Here is a 27540-nt window from a genome sequence, read left to right on the forward strand (position 1 = left end):
ACATGCCCTTTTCTACTGGCCTCCATTGAGTTTTCCAAGGGAAGGTGAATGGGTTTCTCTCGAGTGTTTTCCCCCCCCCAGAATTTTGTCTCTACCTCCCTCCCCTGGGGAGATTGGGATTGGGGGTGGTGGATGGGGGTCCCTGCCTCCTTTGGTTCTCAAAAGGGAAGCGGAGGTAACTATTTTTTTTTTAAGTGTTTGATTCTTCACGCCGCACCCAGCAACGTTCAAGTCTTACTCTTGGCTTTGGGCTCAGGAATTGCCCTTGGCTCGCTCAAGGTGTCCAGTTAGAACTCAGATCGGTCACATGCTTGGCAAACACCCGACCCTTCGTCCTATATCGTTCTGGCGATGTTAACTTTGCAGCATGTTTGCATTTTACATTTAAAATCGTTCATTTTTAAATTTTTATTTTAAAACTGGGATGGATGGGCGGCAGCGCCGAGGAGAGCGCGCGCAGGCCAGACAAGCGCTCGTTGCTGGCCCCAACTCCCCGGGAGCGCCTCACCTGGACCTGGGCGTGGCTGGATCAGCCAGAAACATTTCCCAAATGGATTTCTAAATTCAGCCCAGATCCCTGGGATTAGGACCCTTAGAGAGTTTTCAAGTGAGGGACCCAACCCCGGGAATCGTCCCAATTTTAACCTGCGGATCTCACCCTCCCCATGGATGATGATCCAGCGTGATCAAATCAGAGCCCCACACTTATGCGTCTGATTCGATAAAGATGCGTTTGATGGACTGAATTGAATTTCAATTTGGGATTGAATCCGGGGACACTCGCTCCAGCCAGGCCCTTGCTTTGGAAGCACCCTGATAACCTGTATTTAGAGCGGGTAGGATGAGCCAAAGGGGACTCCTACTGGGTGCGGGGGTCCTGGAAGCTGGGAAATTCGGGCCTGGTCTGGGGGGCGGGCGCTGGGGGGCTCGGCTTGTCCGGTGCACCCGTTAACCAACCGGGACGGAGGTGCCAGCGCGACTCCCCGCGCTCTGCCAGGGGGCTGCCCTGGAAGGGGCGTGGCGCGGGCAGGGCTCGGTGGAGCAGCTCCGGGGGGCGGGTTGGGGAGGGGATTAAGGGAAAGGGGGGGTGGGGATTTGGACTTGCCCTTCCTCCCAACCCCCGCCCCCGAGGCCCCCTTCCCCTCTCCAATTGGCCGCCGGCGAGACCTCACTTTGCTCTTTTCTGGTCTTGTGGGGTGCGAGGCTGGAGGGGAGCGCAGGAGGGCAGAAGGCGGCTCCCGAGTGCCGGAGCCCGGAGTGAGAAGCAGAGCGAGTTCCAAAGAGGATCCGGGGGGAAACGAGAGGGACTTCTACTCGCTCCGAAGTAACTGTTTCCTCTGGGCGCCTCCAACTGGTCCGTTACCGGGGCTGGAGTCGGGAAGTGCACAGGTCAGTGCCAACCGTTTTCTGTGTCCGGGATCAGCTTTGCGAGGAAGGAAAAATGGAAGTTGGAGGGCCTGTGACCTGCAAACGCCATGCATTGCATGGGCCTCATTAAGGACCACGAACTACAGATGCATGCAGATGGTCAAGAGACCTCTGGGATGCCGTGGGATGGTGCATGTAGATGCTCTCCGAATGCCCCGAGTGCAGTACACTCTGCAGAGAATGTCTGGGGCAGGAGCTTTGAGAGGCTCCGGGGCGCAAATGCAAAGAAAGGGAAGGGGCCCTAGGTTTCTCCGGGAGCTTTTCTCAGAATTTGGGTGCAGTGAGCTAAGGCGTGTGTGTAGGGAAGAGGGCTTGGTTTGGAGACGGGTGGTTTCAGGCTCTCCAAGTCCCTTAATTAAGGGTCTTTTGGATTTGTCTTGAAGGGCTTCATAGAAATAGAAAAAGCTCTTTGTTTTTTTAAAACAGGTTATATTTGGGATGAGCCAAAGGGGACTCCTATAAGATTCACCCAGTCTCTCCTTATTAGCGCTGGGAAACAGGCTGAGCGCATAGCTGGAAGATGTTAGCTGTGGCCACTCTTCCTAGTCTCTGCCTTTAGGAAGCCCAGCAGTTTCTCGAGTGGTGGCTTTAGAGTTTTTTCCTCCCCCGCCCCTTTTATCTCTCTGTACCCGCTCCCAGCTTCCAGCCTCGAAGTAGGTAGCGTCAGGGACATATCTGGAGAGTTAAGATTGGGGGGGGGGGGGTGCAAAACTGGCCCGTGCCTCAGAACAGCAGTGGAGAGAAATCTGGATGGTCTTAGTTCCAGGAAGGGACCTCCACCAGGCCACTGCCAACTAGCCCAAGACTGTTCGCTCTAAATGGACCAGGGTCTTGGTTTTCCTCAACCCTACAATCAACGCTCAATTTTTAATGAAGCTGCTTCTAGGAGCACACTGTTTCCTCTGAGAGCAAACTGAAGGGGTGGCTTGGAGTTTTAGTAAGGCACAGAAATAAAAGTTTCCCCCAGATGTCCCTATTGAGGCTAGCATGGCATATAGGGACCAGAGTTTCAGTCAGTGGTAAAAAGGCCCCCATTCAAAACTGGCAAAAGTGAGGAAACAGCTTGCCAAATGGTTCTTTATCCCATTGATCTACCACGTGTCCAGTTCTGCAAGTTTCCAGGGCATTGCGAAAACATATATCTATGTAGTGATTCCATTGCATCTGAATTTTGGAATGGATCTTCTTTAAAACTGACCCTACAGTTAGTTACTATAAGAAAGACTCCTGGGAAAGTTTTGGGGGGTAGTGAGGAGGTTCCCAAAGCTGTGCTTAGGCTCCTGGGATCCTTCCTAGAACTTCTCAGGCTCAAGGGCGGGGGCAGTATTAGTCTGGACAGTGCTAGGGATTATACAGGCCACCTTGAAGCACTTAGGATGCACCCTTTCATGCTGATAATTGGCGGGCAGAGGGCAAAGACCATATGCCTTTCAGGGAGACAACTAGGTCAGCTGCTTACAAGACAAGCTCCTTCACTCCTGGACTGTCTGGCCCCATTTAGGACAGCATTTTAACAAAACATTTATTGAGATAGATATCATATACCATGGACATGTCCAATTTTGGGCATTGTAGTGTCTCCACTGACTTATGCAACCATCACCACTGCCATTTTAGAGCATTTTTATCAATACCCTATCTCCCCACCAAAAAAAAAAAATCCCTGCCCAATAAGAAGTAACTGTGCACTTCTTCTTAACCTGTTATTCTAACACCCCAGCCCCTGGCTGCCAACCATTGATCCACTTTCTGTTTCCATTTTATAGAAATGGAAGCATGCAGTATGTGTGTGAGGTCCTTTGGGACTGGTTTCTTTCACCAAAGCATTTGCAAAGTTTATCCTTGATGTACAGGAGACTGTTGTAGTCAGTGCTGGCCAGATGCTTCTCTTCTTTGACTTGGGTGTGGGAAGCCCTGAGCCAATCTAGACCTCCCCTCTCCTGCAGCTCTGCCCTCCTGGGGGTCCCTTTGAGCTTATAGGAGTTCCACTGGTGAGGTCTGTATTCCTGAGGTAGCATTCCTGGAGCATTCCATCAAATTTCCTGGAGCAATTTTGGGTGAGTCCCAAGTTTCAGTGCTTGTGGGAGGAGCCATTTGGCTAGTTTCCTGCCTCTTTCCATCCAGCTGAAGATTTTCAAGCACTCCTGGATCTTTGATTGCATGTATTGGTTTTCTGAATCAGCCCAACTGTTATAAAAAATGGGCTGAGCAAACTAGAGAGGAACATGGGGAAGGCACAGAAAACGTCTCATTCTGTATGTTCACTTGGACTCTGGACTACGTCCTAGTGTTAGTAAAACACAACAATGTCTAGCCTCTGCATTAGGGGACTTTACTGTTTCATTGACTGTCATTTTGATGCAAACTAAGCCAAATGCCTTCTCTTTTCCTGGCCTGTGTAATGTAATCTTTCTTTAAAGGACAAGGATCTTCCAGAATGACTGGCTTAAAGGGCTATGTTTTGCAGCAATAGTAAATTTTAATTAGCAAGGATTTGATAATTTGTATAGAATGAGGTTGTTGGCAAAAGAGAAGCTAGATGATCCCTGCAGGGACAGAAAGGGCTTAAAGGGAAGGAAAAAAAAGAAAGGTTGAAAGGAAAGTGACAAAATACTCCAGTTCCTCATGGGCTGGATGTTAGGAACATGATCATGCTTTATTTTGTCCCGCTACAACTAAAGAAGTTGTGGCAAGGATCCAGCTACTCTTGTACATATATTAAAAGACTTAAGGGAATGCCAAATTAACCTTTTCCTGTGTGTGGAAGTTCTGGGTATCCATTTTTTTTTCCTTTCAGAAACATCTGTTATTTACTTACAAAAATACATACTATTCTGTGCTTGTGCGCATGCATGTGAATGTGAGTGTGTGTGTGTGTGTGTGTGTGTGTGTGTATGTGTGTGTGTGTGTGGTTTTGAGGCCACACACAGAAGTTCTGAGAGCTTATTCGTGGTTCCGTGCTCAGGCATCATTCCTGATGGTGCTCTAGGAACTATATGCAGTGCTAGTGTCCAAATCAAGGTTTGCTGCATGCAAAGCTGTAGTTGTACAATTTCTCCAGTCTATAAATAAATAATTTAAAAAGTTTTTAATTGAATCACTTTGAATGACAAAGTTATTTATGATTTAGTTTCAATTTTACAATGTTTCAACATTAATCCCTTCACCAGTACCTTAATTCCCTCCACCAATGCCTTTGGTTTTCCTCCCACCTTCCAGTCTGCCTCTATAACAGGAATTTTTTCCCCTTTACTTTTAGGCACTACGGTTTACAATAAAATATGGTTTTAGGCATATAATTTTACTTTCTTTCGGCACCTAGATTTAATCCAGAGTGACCACTTCCCTCTATACTTGTTAACAGTCACTTCTATGACCTACCTGCCCAAGTTAGCAAGCATCCTTCTAATCCTAGATGCTGTTGGGTATTAGTTATTCCTCTACTATATTTTCTTATATCCTATATATGAGTATGTGAGTGAGATAAATTCATGTCACCTTCAAGTAGTGAGAGCTTAACTTCATACTTCCCTACCTGAAATGATCTTAATGGCTATTTTCCTTGCCTAATTGCTATAGCAAGTAACTTCACTGACTAGAAGTGCTAAGAGTGGGCAATCTTGTCTTGTGCCTGAACCTAGAAGAAAGACTTTTAGTTTTATCTATTGAGTATAATGTTTGCTGTGTGAGCTTGTGGTAAATAACTAAGACTATGCTGAGGAAAGTGTTAAATTCTCATTGTATTGAGAGTTTTTTTTATTAATCATGATAGCTACAGGATCTAGTCAAATAATTTGCATCCATTGATGTGATTATATAATTTTATTTTTACTTGCATGATATATTATATAGATGGGCTTGAAATGCTAAAATGCATTCCCAGGATGAATCTCACTTGGTCTTGGTTTAAGGTCTTTTTGATAAGTTGTTGGATTCAAATTGATAATTTTTTGGAGATATTTGCATCTTTGTTTATTAATGTATAAATTTTTTTTTTTTTTTGGTTTTTGGGTCACACCCGGTGACGCTCAGGGGTTACTCCTGGCTATGCGCTAAGAAGTCGCTCCTGGCTTGGGAGACCATATGGGACGCTGGGGGATTGAACCGCGGTCCATCCAAGGCTAGCGCAGGCAAGGCAGGCACCTTACCTCTAGCGCCACTGCCCGGCCCCTATAAATATTCTTAAGATAAAATCACGACTGGGGCTGTGGGATCACTCTGCCCTGCTGTGCCTTTGTTCACTTTGAGGACTTCAGGGGAAACTCCTATCTCTGTCTGCATGAAACTGTGCTTCTAAATCCCCTACAAGTGTGAAAATGGGGAAACCTCGCAGGCAAACACCATCCATAGAGAATGAAGACGAAAGCTCGGTTGACCTAATAAATTCCAACCACCTGATTAACCTTTCAGATAAGGAGTTTAGAATAGAAATATGGAATATGTTTGTAGAACTCAAAAAGAGCATAGATCGATCTGAAGAGAACACAAAGACAGAAATCAGAAAACTCCAAACTGAAATAACAGATCTGAAAAATACGGTTGCTCAACTGAAAACCACAATGGATAGCCTCGCCAACAGGATATCAGCAGCTGAGGAGAGAATCGGAGTACTGGAAGATGTGATGCAGAAAAGCTCAACACAACAGAAGAAATTGGAAAAGAACCTTAAGACAAACGAACAGGCAATGGAAAAAGTACTCAAGGAATGCGAACAGATGAAAATACAAGTCTTTGATAAACTCACCAGAAACAACATAAGAATCATTGGTGTCCCAGAGCCACAGATAGGAGATCTCCAGGAAGAATCAACTGTCAAAGACATCATCAAAGAGATACTCCCAGAGTTAAAGACTACATGCAATCAAATCCTGCATGCCCGAAGAATACCAGCTAAAAGAGACCCAAAGAAAAACACCCCAAGACATATCCTCTTTACAATGACAAATCCCACAGATAGAGATAGAATACTGAAAGCAGCAAGATCAAAAAGGGAAATTACATTCAAAGGAGCATCCCTAAGATGCTCAGACATGTCACAAGAAACTCTCAAGGCCAGAAGACAGTGGTGGGATATTGTGACAAGACTGAATGAAATGAATGCCTCACCGAGAATACTGCACCCAGCCCGACTCACGTTCAGGTTTGAAGGAAGAATACATAGCTTCATGGATAAACAGCAGCTCAGAAACTTCACAGATGATAAACCAGCCTTAAAGGAAAAACTGACAGGTCTACTCTAAGACAAGAGAGACCAACAAACACAGCAAACTTATCTACAAAGATGACATTAAATCCTATGACAATCATCTCCCTCAATGTCAATGGACTAAATTCACCAATTAAAAGACACAGAGTGGCAAAATGGGTCAAAAAAATGAATCCAACCTTCTGCTGCCTACAAGAAACACATCTGAATAGTCAGAACAAACATAGACTCAAAATCAAAGGCTGGAAGAAAATTATCCAAGCAAACAACACCCTCAAAATAGCTGGGGTGACCATATTAATATCTGATGACACCAACTTTATACTCAGAAAAGTGGTAAGGGACAAAGATGGACACTATGTACTAATCAAGGGATATGTGCAACAGGAAAAAATCAGACTATTAAACATATATGCACCCAATGAGAGACCAGCAAATTATCTAATACAATTACTGACAAATCTGAAAGAAGAAATTAATAATAACACAATCATTGTGGGAGACTTCAACACAACTCTATCAACACTTGATAGGTCAACCAGGCTGAAACCCAATAAAAACATACTAGCCCTGAAAAGAGTTATGGAAGAAAGAGGACTAGTAGATATATACAGGACACTCCATCCCAAAAAACCTGGATACACATTCTTTTCCAATATACATGGGTCATTCTCCAGAATAGACTACATGCAGACACATAAAACATACCTCCATAAAATAAAGAGGATAGAAATCTTGCAGGCTACCTTTGCTGACCACAAGGCTCTGAAATTAGATGTGAACTACAAAGTCACACAGAAGAAAAACTTTAACAATTGGAAATTAAACACCCTGCTACTGAACAACCAGTGGGTCCTAGATGAAATCAAAAAGGAAATCAAAACTTTCCTGGAAACAAACGACAATGAAGACACAAACTGCCAGAATCTATGGGACACAGCAAAAGCAGTCCTGAGAGGAAAATTTATAGCTTAAAAAGCACACATCAGGAAGGAAGAAGGAGCATACCTGAATAACTTAATGGCACAGCTTAAAAAATTAGAAAATGACCAACAAAAGGAACCAAAAATAGGGAGACAGAAGGAAATAACAAAGCTGAAAGCAGAACTCAATGAAGTGGAAAACCAAAAAGCAATTCGAAAGATCAACAAAAGCAGAAGCTGGTTTTTTGAAAAAAAATAAACAAGATTGATAGACCATTGGCAAAACTCACAAAGAAAGAGAGAGAGACAGAAATCTGATAACCCGTATTAGAAATGAAAAGGGGGAGATCACGACAGAAATTGCAGAGATCCAAAGGGTAATCAGAGACTACCTTGAGAAACTTTATGCTACAAAACATGAGAACCTAGAAGAAATGGAAAAATTCTTGGACACATAACCTTCCACATTTAAGTAAGGAGGATGTAGCATATCTAAACACCCCCATCACTACTGAGGAAATTGAAACTGTAATCAAACATCTGCCCCAAAGGAAAAGCCCAGGCCCAGATGGATTTCCTAATGAATTTTTTCAAATCTTTCAAGAGGAGCTACTACCAATCCTAGCCAAGCTCTTCCATGTAATTGAAGAAACGGGAACACTCCCAAACAGCTTTTATGAAGCCAACATCATCTTGATACCAAAACCAGACAGGGACGCTGCCAAAAAAGAAAATTACAGACCAATATTCCTGATGAATGCTGATGCAAAGATCTACAACAAAATCCTGGCAAATAGGATCCAATGCATCATCAAGAAGATCATACACTACGACCAAGTAGGTTTTATCCCAGGAATGCAAGGATGGTTTAACATCGATAAATCTATTAACATCATACACAACATCAACAAGAAACATAAAAGTCACATGATCATATCAATAGATGCAGAGAAAGCATTTGATAAGATCCAACACCCATTCTTGATCAAAACTCTCAGCAAGATGGGAATGCAAGGAATCTTTCTCAATCTAGTTGAAGCCATTTACCACAAGCCAATGGCAAATATTATCCTCAATGAAGAAAAACTAAAAGCCTTTCCTCTAAATTCTGGTACAAGACAAGGCTCTCCACTCTCACCACACCTTTTTAACATAGTACTGGAAGTTCTTGTTATAGCGATCAGGCAAGAAAAAGATATCAAGGGAATCCAGATAGGAAAGGAAGAAATCAAGCTCTCTTTGTTTGTAGATGACATGATACTCTACCTAGAAAACCCTAAAGACTCTACCAAAAAGCTTCTAGAAACAATAGATTCATATAGTAAGGTGGCAGGCTACAAAATCAACCTACAGAAATCAATGGCCTTTTTATACACCAATATGATAGGGAAGAGATGGAAGTCAGGAAGGCAATCCCAATCACAATAGTGCCACACAAACTCAAATATCTTGGAGTCAACTTGACCAAAGATGTGAAGGACCTATACTAAGAAAACTAAAAAGCCCTGCTCCAAGAAATAAGAGAGGACACACGGAAATGGAAACACTTACCCTGCTCATGGTTTGGCAGGATTAACATCATTAAAATGGTAGTACTCCCCAAAGCATTATACAGATTTAATGCGATCCCCTTAAAAATACCCATTACATTATTCAAAGAAGTGGATCAAACACTTATGAAGTTCATCTGGAACAATAAACACCCTCGAATAGCTAAAGCACTCCTAGGGAAAAGAAAAATGGGAGGCATTACTTTCCCCAACTTTAAACTGTATTACAAAGCCATAGTTATCAAAACAGCATATGGTATTGGAATAAAGACAGACCCTCAGATCAGTGGAATAGGCCTGAGTTCTCAGAGAACATTCCCCAGACATACAATTACCTAATTTTTGACAAAGGAGCAAGAAATCCTAAGTGGAGCAGGGAAAATCTCTTCAACAAGTGGTGATGGCAGAACTGGTTAGCCTCTTGCAAAAAAGGGAACATAGACCCCCCAGTTAACTTCATGTATGAAGGTAAAATCCAAATGGATTAAAGACCTTGATATCAGACTTGATACCATAAGGTATATAGAACAACACATCGGTAAAACACTCCATGACATTGAGACTAAAGGCATCTTCAAGGAGGAAACTGCACTTTCCAAACAAGTGGAAGCAGAGATTAACTGATGGGAATACATTAAACTGAGAAGCTTCTGTACCTCAAAAGAAATAGTGCCCAGGATTCAAGAGTCACCCACTGAGTGGGAGAAACTATTCCCCCAACACCCTTCAGATAAGGGGCTAATATCCAAAATATACAGGGCACTGACAGAACTTTATAAGAAAAAAACATCTAATCCCATCAAAAAATGGGGATAAGAAATGAACAGACACTTTGATAAAAAAGAAATACAAATGGCCAAAAGGCACATGAAAAAATGCTCCACATCTCTAATCATTAGGGAAATGCAAATCAAAACAGCTCTGAGGTACCACCTCACACCCCAGAGATTGGCACACATCACAAAGAATGAGAACAAGCAGTGTTGGCAGGGATGTGGAGAGAAAGGAACTCTTATCCACTGCTGGTGGGAGTGCCTTCTAGTTCCATATTTATGGAAAGCAGTATGGAAATTCCTCCAAAATCTGGAAATTGAGCTCCCATTCGACCCAGCTTTTCCACTCCTAGGGATATACCCTAACAACACAAGAATACAATACAAAAACCCCTTCCTCACACCTATATTTATTGCAGCACTATTCACAATAGCCAGGATCTGGAAACAACCAAGATGTCCTTCAACAGACGAATGGCTAAAGAAACTGTGGTACATATACACAATGGAATATTATGCAGCCACCAGGAGAGATGAAGTCATGAAAATTTCCTATACATGGATGTACATGGAATCTATCCCGCGGAGTGAAATATGTCAGAAGGAGAGAGAGAGAGAGAGAGAGAGAGAGAGAGAGAGACGCAGAATAGTCTCACTCATCTATGGGTTTTAAGAAAAATAAAAGTCATTTTTGTAGCAATCCTCAGGACAATGAGAGAAGGGCTGGAACACCAGCTCACTCCATGAAGCTCACCACAAAGAGTGGTGAGTACAGCTATAGAAATAACTACACAGAGAACTACCATAATCAAGTGAATGAATGAGGGAACTGGAAAGCCTGTCTGGAGTACAGGTGGGGTTTGGGGTGGGATGAAGGGAGATTTGGGCCATTGGTGGTGGGAATGTTGCACTGGTGAAGGGGGGTGTTCTTTACCTGACTGAAACCTAATCACAATCATTTATGTAATCAAGATATTCAAATAAAGAGAAAAAAAGAAGAGGAGAAAGAAAAAAAAGATAAAATCACTAAGTTAGAGCAATATAAATTACCTTGTCTGCTAAGTTAGAGAAATATAAATTACCTTGTCTGGGGTTATAAAACCAGCAGGATATCCCCCTCCCCCGACAATATCTTTTTAAAAAGTCCCCTGACATTTGAACTCAGGTACCATTACACAATTCCCACAACAGCTTTTTTTGGTTGCAGGTGAGATAGTGAGGAATAGATATACAAATTGGATATTGCTTATCCCACTAAACATACAATGTAGTACAGAATAAAAAAACAGTAAAAGCAAAGAAGAAGTTTGATGGATATGGGTGAAATTTGAACTTAGTTATTACAGGGGTCCTACTATCCTAAGTATTATGTGACTTTCCTGAGACTTCCAAGCACAAGTTGTGTAACCCATTTTCCTATGCTACTATGTATGCTTCTGAATTAGAATTTATGTTTTTCTCCTTTAGAAAACAAAAATAAACAACAGACACCCTGTAGGATTGCATTGTAGTTTTTGAGGTTGTATCTGGTAATTTTGGAGGGTTACTCTCAAATCAACACTCAGGGTTGTTTCTGGTGGTGCTCAGAATAATTATGCAGTTCCAGGACATCCTATGTGCAAAGCACGTGTTCCAGCTTATTGAGCTCTCCCTTGACCTGGGAGGGTATTTTTAAAGTAGGTTGTAACATGATCTAGAACAAAAGAAAAACATGACTTACTTGGATTTGAGGAGTGAAGGTATTTTCCCTGTATGCAGCTGTTATCATACTTGTGGATCTTCAAGCATTGCCAGGAGAGATGTCGAACACAGAACCAGGAGTAAACACTGAACTTTACCCAAAATAATGGCTTGTCATCATTTTAATATTTTTTATTTTTTCCACCATTCTCCTTCTCTCTGTGTCATGTTTCAAGGAATTGTACAGTGGGAAGTCTGGAATGAGAGCTGAATGTTCATTGACATAGGGCTGAGATCCTAGATTTTGTAGTTCTTCAAGTCAGTTTTACAAATTAATTCTTTTGAGTTCTTTACAAATTTTTGGAGGGAGCACACTCAGTGGCGCCCAAGGGTTACTACTAACTCTGCACTAAGAAATTATTCCTGTAGACTTAGGGTACCATATGGGATGCCAGGGATTCACCTGGGTAGGCTGCATGTGAGGCATATGCCCTAAACACTATGCTATTGCTCTGGACACTGCTCTTGAGTTCTTGATGAACTTTTCTTCCATGGGTCTTTGTTAGTGCTTCTCAGATTTGGTGGAGCAGCACATGGTCTCTTTATTCATTGGCATCACCTGGGATGCTGGGTCTATCTAAGTATCTTAGAGTTTGAATATTACTAGGGATACTTAGAGATTCTTTCTTTTTTACATTTAATTTTATTTTATTGAAACCACTGTGATCTACAAAGTCCTTCATAGTTAAATTTCAGATACACAGTGAGTTACCTTCCACTAATGAACCCAGAGTGCATCCTATACCACCACCTTTTGCCCCCTGACCTGCCAGTATATTAGGTCATTTAAATTTAGATAGTTAAAGTTTAGGTCTTTTGATTCTATTGTTGTTGACTTTGAGTTGAATATTTAGTTCTGTCTTTATTTTTTCTACACCAATGCATATGAGACAGCTTGGCCCCTGGTCCCCAGACTTTCTTTATTCTTTTCTTCTTAGCTTTATATAAAAATGCAGAAATATATAAAAGAAAGCAATCTGTGTTCCAAAGTTCTATGAAAAAAGATATTTATTTAAAAGATAAGAAATTTAAAAAGATAAAAATAGAAAGTAAAAGAAACAAAGGGTATGTGTATTTGGCAGGGCTTTTTTTTTTCCTGCATAGGCACAGCAAAAGTTGGGAAAAATAGAAAGGAAAAACCTTTGGCCTAAAAAAAGATCTGAGCCATGAACCATCCTGCCATAAGACCAACTACAGACTCTGGACATACTAAGTTGTCTAACCCTAAGTCTTTCTTATTGGTCCCAATAAAAGTTCTTCTCAATCAAGGTTGTTGCAGTAAGGTTTCTTTAATTAGAGGGCCTGGTTTTTGCACAGATCCTATGTCAAAGTCAGGGTGTCATGGAGCATCTTCTGGTTTCATCTCACTATTAGATGGTAATACGGGGAACCCTGCCCTGAAAGCAAACTGTTGCTGTTTCCAAATTGTCAGGATGTCATATAAACCTACTCTGGAGCAAGTCAGTGCCAGAGTAGTATTTGGGCCTTCCCTGGTAGAAATCTGATTCCTGGTGCTGTTGCAGAAAACCATGCTGGTTCCATGGTTTCATAAAAACCAAATCTGGTAGTGACAACAGTCCATAGAGGGATTATTGGGTTGGAGAAAAGGGGTCTCCAAGAGCAAATCAGCAGTAGCAGTGGTGGCAGTTTCTTCTCAAGTTGAGGCAAGGCAGGCTAGGAATCTGTCTTTTCATTTTGGGAGCTGGTTGGTAGCTGGTTGGGGTGGGGGAACGTTCTGGTTCTTGAGGAGTTAAGAACTGAGGGTAAAAAGGGTTAAATGAGGAGAAATAACAGATCTGGGGTAAGAGAGTGAAGGGCTAGAAAAGGATTTGTAAAGTGGTAAGGGATCAAGAAGGGTTATATATAATAGGGAGAAGGACCATATACATTGACAGACATATATTACAGATGGACATTAGATAAACATTGAGGTGGCCAACATATACACTCACACATACACATAGAGAGGCACTGAGGATCAATCCATGGGTTACAGTTGAAAAGCCAACCCAGGTTATGTTTAAAAAATATAAAGTTGGTAAGTCAGATGGAAAGGTTTTTCATTTTATAGGCAAATCATCATTGGAGAGGGTAAACTTTACTGAAGAAAGGCTGGTTTAGATTGTATATAGAGCAATCTTAATTTTTAAGTATAGAAAACTAAGCTATATGGTAATGAACACTATAAGAGGAGCCTATGCCATGAAGTATTGTCTATGGGGTCTTGAGCATCCAGGTTTCTTTCCTGAAAGCACACTGAAATCATGAACATTATTATATAATGGTAAACTACCTTGAATTGAAAATAAATTGCAGTAACATATTTAACGAATGAACACTGTAGCAGGAGTTTATAGTATGCAGTTACCTATTCCATTGTTATCTGACTGGCCACAGGGGTGCAGATGATCCAGAATGGCGCTAGAACCAGGAAGGAGGCTGAGGAAAGGCTCCCAAAAGACTGCCTTATTCACATTTGGTGGGAGGGATTAGGATTGGAGGTTCCCTACTCCCACCCAGACACAAACCTGACTGACCACAGGGGGCAGACAATCAGGAATGGGTTCCTTCTTAAATGAAGATTTTCCTGGATGGCTTTCAGTCTGAGTTTTTCATGCCTAAAAAAGATGTTCTATTGCCTATATTTATTTCATTTTTTCTCTGTTTCTCAGTTCTAGCTTCTACTGTGCACAAACTGTGCTAAACCCCCAAAGATAGTGCTGAATAAGCACTTTTTAGGCAGAAATTGCACAGAGCTGGTCCCAGTACTGGGTTAAGTTTTAGAGAATGGAAATAAAGATTAGTGTTGTATGAAGAGCGTCTTTTTTTGTTTGTTTGTTTGTTTTGTTTTGTTTTGTTTTGTTTTGTGTCACACCCAATAGTGCTCAGGGGTCACTCCTGGCTCTACTCTCAGAAATTGCTCCTGGCAGGCTCAGGGGACCATGCCAGGATTTGAACCACCGTCCTTCTGCATGCAAGGCAAAATGCTTTGCCTCCATGCTATCTCTCCAGCCCCTATAGAAGAGCGTCTTACCTAGGCTTGGAAAACCAGGGGAACTTGTCCAAATGCTGGAATAGCTGTACTGATATCTACAGCTACATTTACAGTGCTTGGAGTGGACTTACACAGAAAAGGAGCCAGAGGTGCAGAGGTGCGTTACCAAAGTCTAACAACAACAATGCCCCTTTTCTTTAGCCAGGACATAATGTCTGTCTTTATAGGAGAGAAGGCAAAAGAGGTAGTACAAATGATTAGTGTTGGTCTTACTTGTGATTAGTCCAGTCTCGAATCCCCGTACCACGAATGATCTCAACCACCACCAGGGGCCACTCCTGAGCAACAAAGGAACAGCCTGTTGGCACTACTGGCACTCTACTGTCATTAAAGAGATATGAGAAAAAAAGAAAATCAGGTGATGAACTACTAAGGGTTGTCACTCCAGTTTGCAATACTCTGCGGATGGCTCTACTTTCTGTCTTATGGAACTTGTCACCTCATTTAAGAGACTTTGAGCAGCTGAATTTTTGAGGCCAAAGTTTATCAAATCCTTGCATTCAAATTATTCACAGTTCTGTTGGCAATTTACTTTGGTTCTTTCTGGGAATTAGAAATAGTTCCTCGGAACAATCTCTTGCCATGGGGAAAGAAAATAATTCTCTATACTCAGGGTGATACTTTTGCTCATAATTTGGAGAAAATGTACTCTTACACAAAGTGTAGATGTGGGCCACATCTGTGCCCTGGCACATCTACCCAGATAATTCAATTACTCACCGATCACCCATCAATTAATCACTATTTAGTTATTGTCTTTAATGTTTTTTGGACCTTTTGCTTATAGGCTGAGTGGCCTATCTAGATGTCTGATGGCATCTGTGGTATTGTGATTTTAATAGGAGGGTGGGATAAATTTGATCTCTGTCCTCTTCTTGATACTGACTTTTTTCTGGGGGGGGGGTCACCCCAGGTGATGCTCAGGGATTACTCCTGGATATGTGCTCAGAAATCACTCCTGATTTGGGTGACTCTATGGGATGCTGGGGATAGAACTCAGGTCCGTCCTGGGTCAGCAATGCAAACGCCCTGCCCTACCGCTGCGCTATCCCACCAGCCCAACACTGACTTATGAAAGTAATTTTTTTAATTGAAATACTAGGGGTTGAACCCAGAGTCTCACCCATGGGACCATATGTTATCTAGGGGAATGGTCTAAGAGTTTTCTATTGTTATGTCAATGTGGCAACTTTTATATCAGAAATTGCTTTGGAGTTGGAGGATTATAGAACTTTTATTCTCATTCCCTTGATCTCTGGGGAGGGGAGATGAGAAAAAAAACTGGGACATTTAATTAATGACAATCGGTAGTGATTTAGTAAATCATACTTATGTAAAGAAACCTCCACAAATATGCAAAAGGACAGAGTTTAGAGATTTTCTGGGTTGAGGTATAGAAAGAAATTTAGGTAGAAAAGTCCATAATGTCCCTTTCTTTCTCTTATATATCTTTTGTGTTTTCTAGGGTGGAGTGGGCAAACCTAGAGAACTCCTGCCTCTGAACTCAGGAGTCACTCCTGGCAGTGTTTCTGATGCAGTGACAGAGATCAAATTTGTGTCAGCTGAAAGCAAGGCCAATTGTTTATCCCTAGACTAGTTCTCTGATACCTGCACCTGGCTAATATCAAAGATGAGGAGGGGATCCTGAGTTTAGTCAACTGATTGTAAGGCAACAATCTAGACCTGCCACTGGTCCAAGGAGGGGTTCATTGGAACCCCCAGTTGGTTTATTAGATATAGGCTAGTAACAACCTGAACTTGCAACTGACCAATGAAAGGATAAGAATTATTTGTAAGATTAGATCCTTAACCTGTAGAATTAGACACTATTTCTAAGGAGATGTAAGATGTAAGATGTAAGACTGTAGGTCACTGAATTGGTAACTAGTATATAGTTTTGTGTGGTAGTAACACTTCCACAGAAGTTCTAAATTGAAGTCCCAGAAATAACCAATTAGTACTCAAGATGCAGAAGATAAGCATAGTTACAGGATTAGATTGAGAGCTGCAGTTGGTTAAGGGGCAGAAGCTATCCATTGTTTTTGAGCTAGTGAAGGATGTTGTCCCCTTTACATTTTTGAAAATTTATTTTGAGCCACACCCGATGACACTCAGAAATCGCTCCTGACTTGGGGGACCATATGGGACGCTGGGATCGAACAGCTGTCCTTCCTGGGTCAGCCAGGTGCAAGCTGCTTCGCCATCGCTCCGCACCCCCCCTTTACATTGATAATTGAAGTTAGAATTTATTCTCTGACATCTCTTATGGCTAAATTAAGATTAGCTCACATTACCTTAAAATTTAGCAGAAACAAACAAACAAAAAAACCCCACCCAAACTCAACCCTTTTCTCATTTTTAGGGAAAGTTTTATAACTTTCTCATCTTTGAAGATCAACCCATTGATTCAAGTTCTATTTTTTAGAAACTATAAATGTTATCTTATTTTATCTTCCACACAAAAATTCTTCAGATATTTGAAGATAGTATGCCTCAATCCTCATTTTTAAGGCTCAAGACATACTTAAAATGCTTAAAATCTCATTCCTTTAAATATTTCTTTTTTATCATTTGTATTTTTTGCCTATGTCTTTTCCCTTTTATAAATACACCACATATGTATTACTTTCTTTTGAAATAGCTTGCTTTTTGCTGTTAATGTATTTTCACTCACATACATAAATATATATATGTATATATGCATGCATATGTATATTGAAAGGCAGACTTTTTTTGGCGGGGAGGGTTGGGCCACACTTGGCAGTGCTCAAGGTTTACTCCTGGCTCTTCGCTGAGAAATCTCTCCTGGAGATCTTATGGGATACTGGGAATCGAACCCATGGTCCTCCCTGGGTTGGCTGCCTGCAAGGCAAATGCAGTGCTGCTGTGCTCTGACCCTATTGCCTTTTTTTTTTTCTTTTTTTTTTTATTTATTTATTTTTTTTATTTTAATTATGACAACAAAGATGCAAAGAAAGAGGACAGGGTAAAGTTACAGTGGAAGCCCAATCACCCATAAACAGGATTCTCAGTAGTCCCATCGATGATATCCCAGCCTTATACTTTCAGCCAAAGAACATTAAGAAAAACAAAACTGAACCCATGTACCATACAATTACTTTGTCCCTCAAATCCCCCGTTGTAGTACATATTATTTCTTAGCATCACACCATATAATCTAAAGATATTAGACTTATGTAACTCTTTAAACATTGAGGGCAAAGTACATTTATCTAGATCCATGCACATGCTTACTAGTTTAAATTAACCTCAAAAGTTTTAGTGGGTTGTTTTTCTTAAGGATTGGAGTCAAGGGACCATAGTAAAAAACGATATTAAAGTGGCATTTGTTTGCATAGGCCCACCAAAACATAAGGGACATGGAAAGACAAATTATGGTCTAAATAGATGGAGACCCTACCCCTGAAGTTTCCTGGCACAGGACTGACTCTAGGCTCCAGGCAAACTAGTTTGTCCAATTCAAGTCATCGTCTGTAGTGGCAATACACCTCCATTCCTCACATAGTCTCTGTTGTTGGTATCATGCTTCTGTATTAAAGATCCTGGAGTCTACATGTCTCATATAGCAGTCAGGATGGTGCAGAGCATTCTCTCGTTTCATCTCACACTTAAGGGGCAATAGAGAGAACCATGTCCTGTAGAGCGGGTCATTGTTGTTGTCACGTCTTATCGCAGGTCATTGTTGTTGTCACGTCTTCTCAGTGTAAACGGAGGTGTCTTTTTAGGAGGTCGATGTCAGACCCTTGGTAGTGTCTTTCCTGGTAGAGGACTGCTTCCAACTGTTGCTATAAAAGACCTTGGATGTTTCGTAGATAGCGTGCCTGGTTCCAGTGTGAATGGAGAATGCCCATTCATCTGAGGCCTGTGCCAGGTCATTATATCAATGTTCAGGGTGTAAGGTACATTGTAATGAGATTTATTAGATAATAACTAATCTGTATGTATAGTGTTTTCCCATTTTAATGTGTCTATGCAAACAAGGATCAATGCCATGAAGCGTTATTGGTGCATTTGGAGGCAATAGGAACAAGACCAGCAATTTCCATGACATAGTTCAATCATAGGCATCAAACTGAGGGACAGTTCCACCAACAATCCTTACTATACAGCTTACAAAGAAAAGACAAGATGAAAAGTGGATAGAAAAATGATGGTAGAAGAATATATAGAGAGTTACAGTAGTTAAAGAAAATAATCATAAAATATTCAAAATATATATGTGTTCAATATGTGTTCGATTTATGTCCTTCTAAATAGTTCTGAGATTTGTAAGATCTACTGTATGTCTTTGGACAGAGATTAAAACTGTTTGTTACTGAAGGTAAGAAGGGTAAATCAGGGGTACTGGTGGTTGGGAGGAGCATAAGTTCGCGCGGGGGCGCTAGCCCCCGCGCGGTTTCAAAATGTAGACTGGTATGAAATTGCCAGTGACAGCCTGAGTATAGCTGAGCAGTTATCTGCCACCCCCCAGATCAAACGCCACCCCCTAAGCCAACCCTGGAGCAGGTCTGGGAGTGGGGAAAAACCCAGGGTGCCCCATCAGCTAGAGATCCGGAGGAAAGGGGGAGAGGGGGGCCGGGTGACCCAGGTCCGGGGCCCCCCCTACCCTAGGCCAGGCCAAAAGGCCGCTGGCACATGCGGAGGTCTGCCAGCTGCCCGCCCGTGCTGCTAAAAATCCTGCTCCAGGAAGGGAGAGAGAGACCCTCCCAAGCCTGAAGGACAGGGATTTAAGCCCAACCCAGGCCGGTCCCCAGACCCGGCCTGGGAGTGGGGAAAAACCCAGGGTGCCCCATCAGCTCCTCCCAGAAACCCACCTGGAGATCCGGAGGAAAGGGGGAGAGGGGGGCCGGGTGACCCAGGTCCGGGCCCCCCCTACCCTAGGCCAGGCCAAAAGGCCGCTGGCACATGCAGAGGTCTGCCAGCTGCCCGCCCGCTTTTTTTTTTTTTTTTTCTTAAAGAAAATTTTATTGTTCTGTTTTGGTTTTTGGCCAATTCCATTCACTGTCTCCATGCACATGGACCACTCCTGACAAACACCCTGTCATTTCTGGTGGTGTTTGTGGGGAATCATAAGTTGTGCTTGGGATTTGAAACAAGGTCAACTCTGTGCAAGGCCAAGTACCTTACTCCCTATATTTACTATCTTTTCAGCATCATTGTACTTTTTTATTGATGATTTTATTTTATTGATAATTTTTAGGTTATAGAGCTGACATACAAAAATGATAAAAATAATAATTATGATTTCAGAACTTTAAAGTAGTACATACCTACAAAAATTCTGTCTCTGTTATTATCAGAATCTTTAAATTTTTGCCTAAACCCTATTTTTGCAAAGTTGATTATCTCACCTTATTGTGAGATATAAAAACATTTTTATTATATATGTTCTTTGGTTTATGTATGGATTCATTTCCATTTTAGTATTCTAAAATACCTTTTGATGATCATACTTTATATCTACCCCAGTATAAAATTTAATAATATAGTGTTATAATTATTTTCTTTTGTTTTATTTTTATGGAGGGAGGACCACACTTGGACCATATGATGTGCTAGGGATTGAACCCTGGTTAGCTGCATGCAAAGCAAATGCCCTACACACTGTACTATCACCCCAGCACTTCAATGATATATTATAAGCATTACCCTTCCTGCTGTATTCTTTCAGTCATTGCTAACATACTATTAGTTGAACTTTTTGATATCCTTCTATGTTCTAAATACATTATAGACCATGATTACAATGGTCCTAAGAGGTCAATATTGTTCTTTTATTTTTATTTTATTTTATTGTTCTTTTATTTCTTTATTTAAAAATAGTTTCCCCCTCACTGGAAAGGTTAGTCATCTCAGCACATGCATAAACCTTGGAATTAATCTCATGGCCTAATGTTTGTTTAATGTTTCTTTTGCCATCCAATTATCTTCCTTCTTTATCTCATAGCATTCCCTAACAGTAGGGCCATTAGGATCACTTGAGGGTGGAACTGGTGTTTGAACTCCTTGTCTTGCACTTGCCAGGCAAATATTTTAAATTACTGTCATCATAAAGGCCTAGAGTGGAGAAAGGGTCTTTTCTCGAATACTATATTCAGTAGGAAAACAAATCATAGAGTGGTTAAACCAATTAGCTGTTACGAAAACCTGGAGAATTGTTGGCTAGGTGAACTTTCTAATTTCCCATTGTTTGTTGTTGTTCTGGGGCCTCAACCACAGATCTGGGTCCTATTCCGGGAATAGCTGCATTTGCTCCGTGCAGTTCTCCTGCACCAGGAGTTGGTAGGAGTTGAGCCTGGGGCTCCTGCATGTGAAGTATGCACTCCCTTACTTTAAGAACTCTCCCCCAGCTCCTCTGCTTTTCTTATACCACAACTTTGTGATAGCTCTTTGTTCCAGTTCATACTTATTTCATTTAGCTTTGCAATATATATATTTTTTCTTGCAGTCTTCCTTTTCAATGAAATTGTGAGATCACAAAGAGTAAAGATTAAAGAAACTGAAGTAAAGAACTTTTTTTCTCTATTACCCAATAAAGAGTTTTGGTTACAGTAAGAATTTCAGGAAAGTCAACTGTTGGCTAAAAATAAAATTTAATACTATAATTATTTGCTCTCTCAATGCCTGGTGGTATATCAGATAAGTAACAAAAATTTGTTTTGTTTTTTTTTGAAGTCAGCATTTACTAAGAAGAACATTATCCAAAGTCCTAGTTTGTGCATACGTGCAAGTGTGTGTGTGTGTACATACTTAGATGTGTGCATATGTGTATGATTTATAAACGCTTTGAATAAGTATTTGAAGAATTTTGTTAAAACTTAAACACTTCTGAGCTTTTGCTACTTGTTAAGCATAACTGCACAAGTGAGATTAAATAAACAATCCTGAATTAGTGGAAGAGTGAAATTGCTCTAGTGGGCTTAGTTTCAAGTTTCTGATTGCAAAATTGTGACAGTGTTTTAAGAAAACTTTTCTCAACATTATCAACGTTCTCTATTGGACTGTAGACTTCTAAACCTAGAGCTGAGTAACTACCTCTACAATGGTGGTTTTAAATTATTTTTAAAAGGGAATTCTTTTTTATTGCTGGCTTTGGAGGAAGACTTTTAATAAATTTAGCTTGAAGATTTTGTAAATGTTAAAGAATCTCATGCACTTTAATAGGAATTAAGATTTTTCTTGTCTCATTTTACTTTCCAAAAAATTGGAGACTTGGCAGAAAACCCTGGGAAAACTAAAACCCAACTTCTCTTAATATGGCATTACTCATCCTCATTTAAAATAGCCACACCAAAAAAAAAACAAAACAAAACATTTTTTTATTTAGAAGAAGCATTTTAAGATAGTCTATCACTGCTGTTGTTTTCTTATAAATATTTCATTTTATAAAATGTTGACAAGACTAGTAGCATTATTTATTTACTTAGATCAACTTTCACTGTGGCACATAATTTTGAATTATTTATTAACATAAAGTATCAATATTATTATTTTAGACTTGCAATACTTTCTGCCTCAAGACCTCCTTGTATAGATATTAGTACTTAGAGTTTCAAGCATCTACCATACTTGTCCTCTTGTCCTCTTGGTACTGCTTGAGAAATTCCCTAACTCATAGATTATTTATCTATTTACTCTAATATCTCAGTTCTAAGAACAAATCAAGTTTAATTAGAGGATTGTTATGTTGAATAATATAGATGAACTTTGTTTTGGAGGAAGATGAGAAAGGAGCTAGTGAACTTTATTAGAAAAAGGGATGCATATCCAGAACAAGTATATTTTAAAGTTTAATCTAATAATATAGTTAACTTTAAAATTTAGCTTTTTTCCTTGCTTCCTTCCCTTCCTTCCTTCCTTGTTTCTTTTCCTTCCTTCCTTCCTTCCTTCCTTTTCCTCTTTCTTTCTCTCCCTCCCTCCTTCCTTTCTCTTTCCTTCCTTCCTTTCTCTTTCCTTCCTTCCTTTCTTCCTTCCTCCTTCCTTCCTTCCTTTCTTCCCTCCTTCCCTTTCTCCCTTCCTCCTTTTTAACCTTTCCCTCTCTCCATCCCTTTCTTTCTCCCATCCTTCCTCCCCCTCTTCCTTCCTCCTTCCCTTCCTTCCTTCCTTCCTTCCTTTTCACTAAATTTCCCCTTATGCTTTGATTTCTAGTTCACCTAGTTGAATTTCTAGTTCATGATGCTTGCTTTTTTTGTTTTTGTTTATTGGCTTGGTTGTTTTTGACCACACATGACAGTGCTAAAGGTTAACTCCCAGTTCTGTGCTCAAGGATCTCATGGTAGTGCTCAGAGAGCTATATTTAGTGGTGGAGATCAAACTGGAATGAATATGTAAAACAGATGCCTCAAACATCGTAATGATCTCTCTGACACCTTAATGATATTTTTTGGTTTTGTTTTAGTATTGTCTCAAATGTTACATGAGATTTACAAAGTAGTAGCTAAAATGAAATTTTATTTATTTATTTATTTTGGTTTTTGTGCCTGGCGGCAGTCAGGGTAAGTGCCCGAGGGTGAGTTACTCCTGGCTTAGTGCTCAGAAATCACTTCTGGTAGTCTCAGGGAACATATGAGATGCTAGGATTCAAACCCAGGTCTATTCTGGGTCGGCCACATGCAAGGCAAATGTCCTACTGTGTATTATTGGTCTGGCCCTGAAATAAAAATTTAACCAAGAATCCCATTTTAGGGCTGGAGAGATAGCATGGCGGTAGGGTGTTTACCTTACATGCAGAAGAACGGTAGTTCGAATCCCGACATCCCATATGGTACCCCCGAGCCTGCCAGAAGAAAGTTCTGAGCATAGAGCCAGGAGTAACCCCTGAGCACTGCAGGGTGTGACCCCCCCAAAAAAGAATTCCATTTTAATTAATTAACTTTCAGTGTTCTTCCTTATCTATTCTATTTACAGGTTTCACCCACTGTCTGAAAGTACTAATCCTATGTTGGCTTCGTTATCTGTCTTCAGTGGCTGCATCTACTTTATTTTTAGTTTTCTCAAAATCTCATTGTATTCTCTTTTTAGGACTGCTGCTACATCCCATGTGAAAAGCAGGAAACAAAGTGAAGATTTTTCAGGGCAGGATGCAGTTTTGGCTGATTCCATCTCTTTTGACAATTGCTCATCTTTTCACTGTTGTCCAGAGTCAAGGTAAAGGAACATTTTGCGCTCATTGTTAATGTCCTGCAACCTGAGCATTTTGGTTCAAAATGTTGCTATATTTCATTGGTTCAACTCAATTTCTGAGCAGGGCCATGTTTACTTTTTTTTTTTTTTTACTGTTTATACTGTAGAAAAATCCTACAATTTTGATGAGGGTTTTGATCTCACCAGTCATTAAGCAAGGTAATTTTGTGTTAATAGTTCTTTTTTTTTGGGGGGGGAGCACACCCTGGCTCTGTGCTCAGAGATCACTTTTGGCAGGCTCATGGAACCATATGGAATGCTGTGAATAGAACTTAGGTCAGCTGTATGCAAGGAAACCCCCTACCCTACCCGCTGTGCTATCGCTTCAGCCTCAATAGTTTATTTTTAATGTGAATGCATTAATTCTAATGGTTTCTAGCTTTGTTTCTGTAGAACTTTATTTTGAAATGAAGTACTATTTATTACCTTGATATACTGGGATCTGTATTTATATTTTTATTTCTATTCAATTTTAAAAAGTATGCATGAGTTAGCTAGCAAAGTATGGGTCAAATTTGGCTACTTACTGATTTTGTAAATGAAGATTTATTGGAAAACAGCCAGACTCTTATACACGCACATACATATATACACATAGTCTGGAACTGTTTTCATTCAGTAGTGGCAGAGTTGCATAGCAAGCACAGACTGTATAACCTACAAAGATTAAATATTTACTCTCTGGACCTTTGCAGAAAAAATGTACTAATGTTTGAAGTAAGTGCACTATATAAATAAGTATGCAAGGTAACTTTACTTGACAGATGTGATCATGCTTCAGAATGGAACTGTTGGTGCTGAAATCATCTTTCATTGTCTAAGCAAGGAGTTGTAAAGACTATGTTTTAATGGCTATTATTTGGAAATGAAATGTTTAATGCAAGAACCTTTATACATTGATTCCTTAAAATGAGGCAGACTTTTTGCAATGAAATAGAACTAGACACTACAAAGTGTTAAAGTACTTGAATTTATTATCATATTTTCACCTGCTTCATGCTATTTCTTGAGTACAATCAAATTCTGTTTACCTTATATAGACTGAGAAAAGGAAGCAATAAGAGAGGTGGTAATAGTATTTTTTGGTAAATCTTTGGTAAGCATTGTCCAAAAAGACACAGGCCCTTTGGCACAAATGGTGGAAAATTCACAAAGCCATTTCAAAGAACTTGATCCAAAATGGACATACGTGTAATAATTAATCATGTAGAGATATTTTCAGGAATGCAGTTTACTAGGTAAATATTGTTAGGAAAATTCTTTTTTTAAATGAACAATGGCCCTATAATAGCAATATTGAAGAGACTTATATTTATATTTCTTCTAAGTTTTCTGGAGAGGAATAGTAAGGGGTATTATTAGGACTATTAGAAGATTTAATTTATTCAGGAATTAAGTATTTAGTGCCTAAAGTAGGAAAAAAGGAGGAAGAGAAGAATGAATTCAAGCATCTTTTAAAAGGTAAAAAAGAATTTATTTGATGATTAGATAGATGTAAGGTAGAAAAAATAAGAACAAAACATTCAAGTTTTCTATGAGGTCTTATTGCTAAAGAACTGAGTACATGGGTATTTAGTTTCAACTCCAGTATTATTGTTTCATTATTTTTGTGTTGTAATTGTCTGTTATTTAAACACGCTGAAGACAGTGGTTCTTTTATTTGTGTTTGTTTATTTTTAACAAAGTGATGGCTTAGTCATAGAAGATATTAAGGGATTAATAAAAGAATACATTGAAGATAATGAGTTAAGTCTTAGTCAAATATTTGGAGTTGGAGGTGTTTATGGAGCAGGAAGTGATGTCTGACAGCTAGCTGGTGGTCCATAGCTTAAAAGAGAGAGCAGGGCAAAAGATTATATCTGAGTTGTTTAGTGTCTGGGAATCTACTTATATTGAATATTGAAGTCTGAGACATTGAATTCAAAAAGGACAACTCTGGACAAAAGTGAGGGTGAAGTTTTCTAACAATTTAGATAAATGCTAACACATTTAAAGAGTCACAAAAGCATTTTAAGGAGGTTCAGAGGAGTGTGGTGATCTGGAAGTCAACATTGTAGATTTTCAAGGAAGATGATGGGAATATGCTGGACAAAAGTCCAGTTGGAAAAGGCTGCAGATATCAGTGTTTGGTTTGTAGGAAAGTATGTGAGACTGTTGGGAAACCTAATTATGGGTCTCCCATGACACCATTTATTTACATGATAACTCTGAGCAAAGAATGTATAATACGAATTGCTTTATTTGATTGGTTTTCTACTTCCAAAGCAAACAAATCCTTCAGGTTGGCCAATTTGACACTAATTTGCAGTCATGTGTGATCATGTTTACTAGGCAATAAAGTTCTAATGTCAGCTAGATAATAATAATGACTCTCAATCTTCAACTGTTCTAATATTTTTGAAATCATGAGTATGCACAAATTAAAACAGGTTTTGATTTGTAAAAAAATCTACCCACAAAGATGTTCTAGTTCTTTTTTTGTTTTTGCTTTTGTTTTTGGGTTACTCCTGGCTGTCTGCTCAGAAATAGCTCCTGGCAGGCACGGGGGACCATATGGAACACCGGGATTCGAACCAACCACCTTTGGTCCTGGATTGGCTGCTTGTAAGGCAAACGTCGCCGTGCTATCTCTCCGGGCCCAGATGTTCTAGTTCTAATTTCAAGAACCCATAAATGACAATAGGGTCTCATATATGACAATAATTACTCAAGATGTCACAAAGTATGAAGATTGTCAATCTGACATTAAAATAGGGCAGACTTTGAGAAGGAGGAAAAGTTGGTCTAAGATTGATGGCAAATGAAAAAGATTTGACCAGGCCTCTTGGATTTGAAGATATGGAGGGGGTGGGGCACAAGTAAAGGACAGTGGGAATTAATTTTCTCCAAGCTCAAAGATGGAAGAAAATGGATTCTCTCCCAAACCTCAAAAATAGAAGGTATCGGGGCCAGAGAGATAGTACAGCACTAGGGCATTTGCCTTGCACGCAGCTAACACAGTATGGAAACCGGTTCGAATTCCAGCATCCTATATGGTCCCCTGAGCCTGCCTGGAGTGATTTCTGAGGAGAGCCAGGAATAACCCCTGAGTGCTGCCGGCTGTGACAAAAAAAAAAAAAAGTTAAAATAAAAAAGAAAATATCTATATAGTCTTCTAATCTCCAGCCTTGTCAGAAAATTTTACTTTTGGGTGGGGAGGGTTGGGCCACACATGGGGCGCTTAGGGGTTACACCTAACTCTGAGCTCAAAAATCGATTGAACCTGGGTGTGTCCTGGGTAGGCTGTGTGCAAGGCAAATGCCCTACACTGTGCTATTGCTCCTGCTCTATTGCCTTTTATTTTTTTAAAGAAAATTTTACTGTTTTTTGTTGTTGTTGTTGTTGTTGTTGTTGTTGTTGGTGGTGGTGGTGGTGGTGGTGAGTGCAGTTAGAGAAATAACTACATTGAGAACTATCATAACAATGTGAATGAATGAGGGAAGTGGAAAGCCTGTCTAGAGTACAGGCAGGGGTGGGGTGGGGAGGAGGAAAATTTGGAACATTGGTGATGGGAATGCTGCACCGGTGAAGGGAGGTGTTCTTTATGTGACTGAAACCCAACTACAATCATGTTTGTAATCAAGGTGTTTAAATAAAAATATTAAAAAAAAAGAAGGGGCCG

At 40.2% G+C, this 27540-nt stretch overlaps 1 protein-coding gene across 1 annotated transcript in view; it reads left to right on the top strand.

Moving 5' to 3' along the window:
• The first annotated feature begins 428 nt into the window (after window positions 1-428).
• COL14A1 (collagen type XIV alpha 1 chain) overlaps window positions 429-27540 on the top strand; it is a 275987-nt gene continuing 248875 nt past the window's right edge. Inside the window, exons 1-3 of the mRNA XM_049772885.1 lie at window positions 429-518; window positions 841-1789; window positions 23748-23843. Of these exons, the coding sequence (XP_049628842.1) occupies window positions 429-518; window positions 841-1789; window positions 23748-23843 (1135 nt within the window). The remainder of the gene's footprint in view (window positions 519-840; window positions 1790-23747; window positions 23844-27540) is intronic.

Source organism: Suncus etruscus, chromosome 5, assembly GCF_024139225.1.
Source record: "Suncus etruscus isolate mSunEtr1 chromosome 5, mSunEtr1.pri.cur, whole genome shotgun sequence".
NCBI classification, from domain to species: Eukaryota; Metazoa; Chordata; class Mammalia; order Eulipotyphla; family Soricidae; genus Suncus; species Suncus etruscus.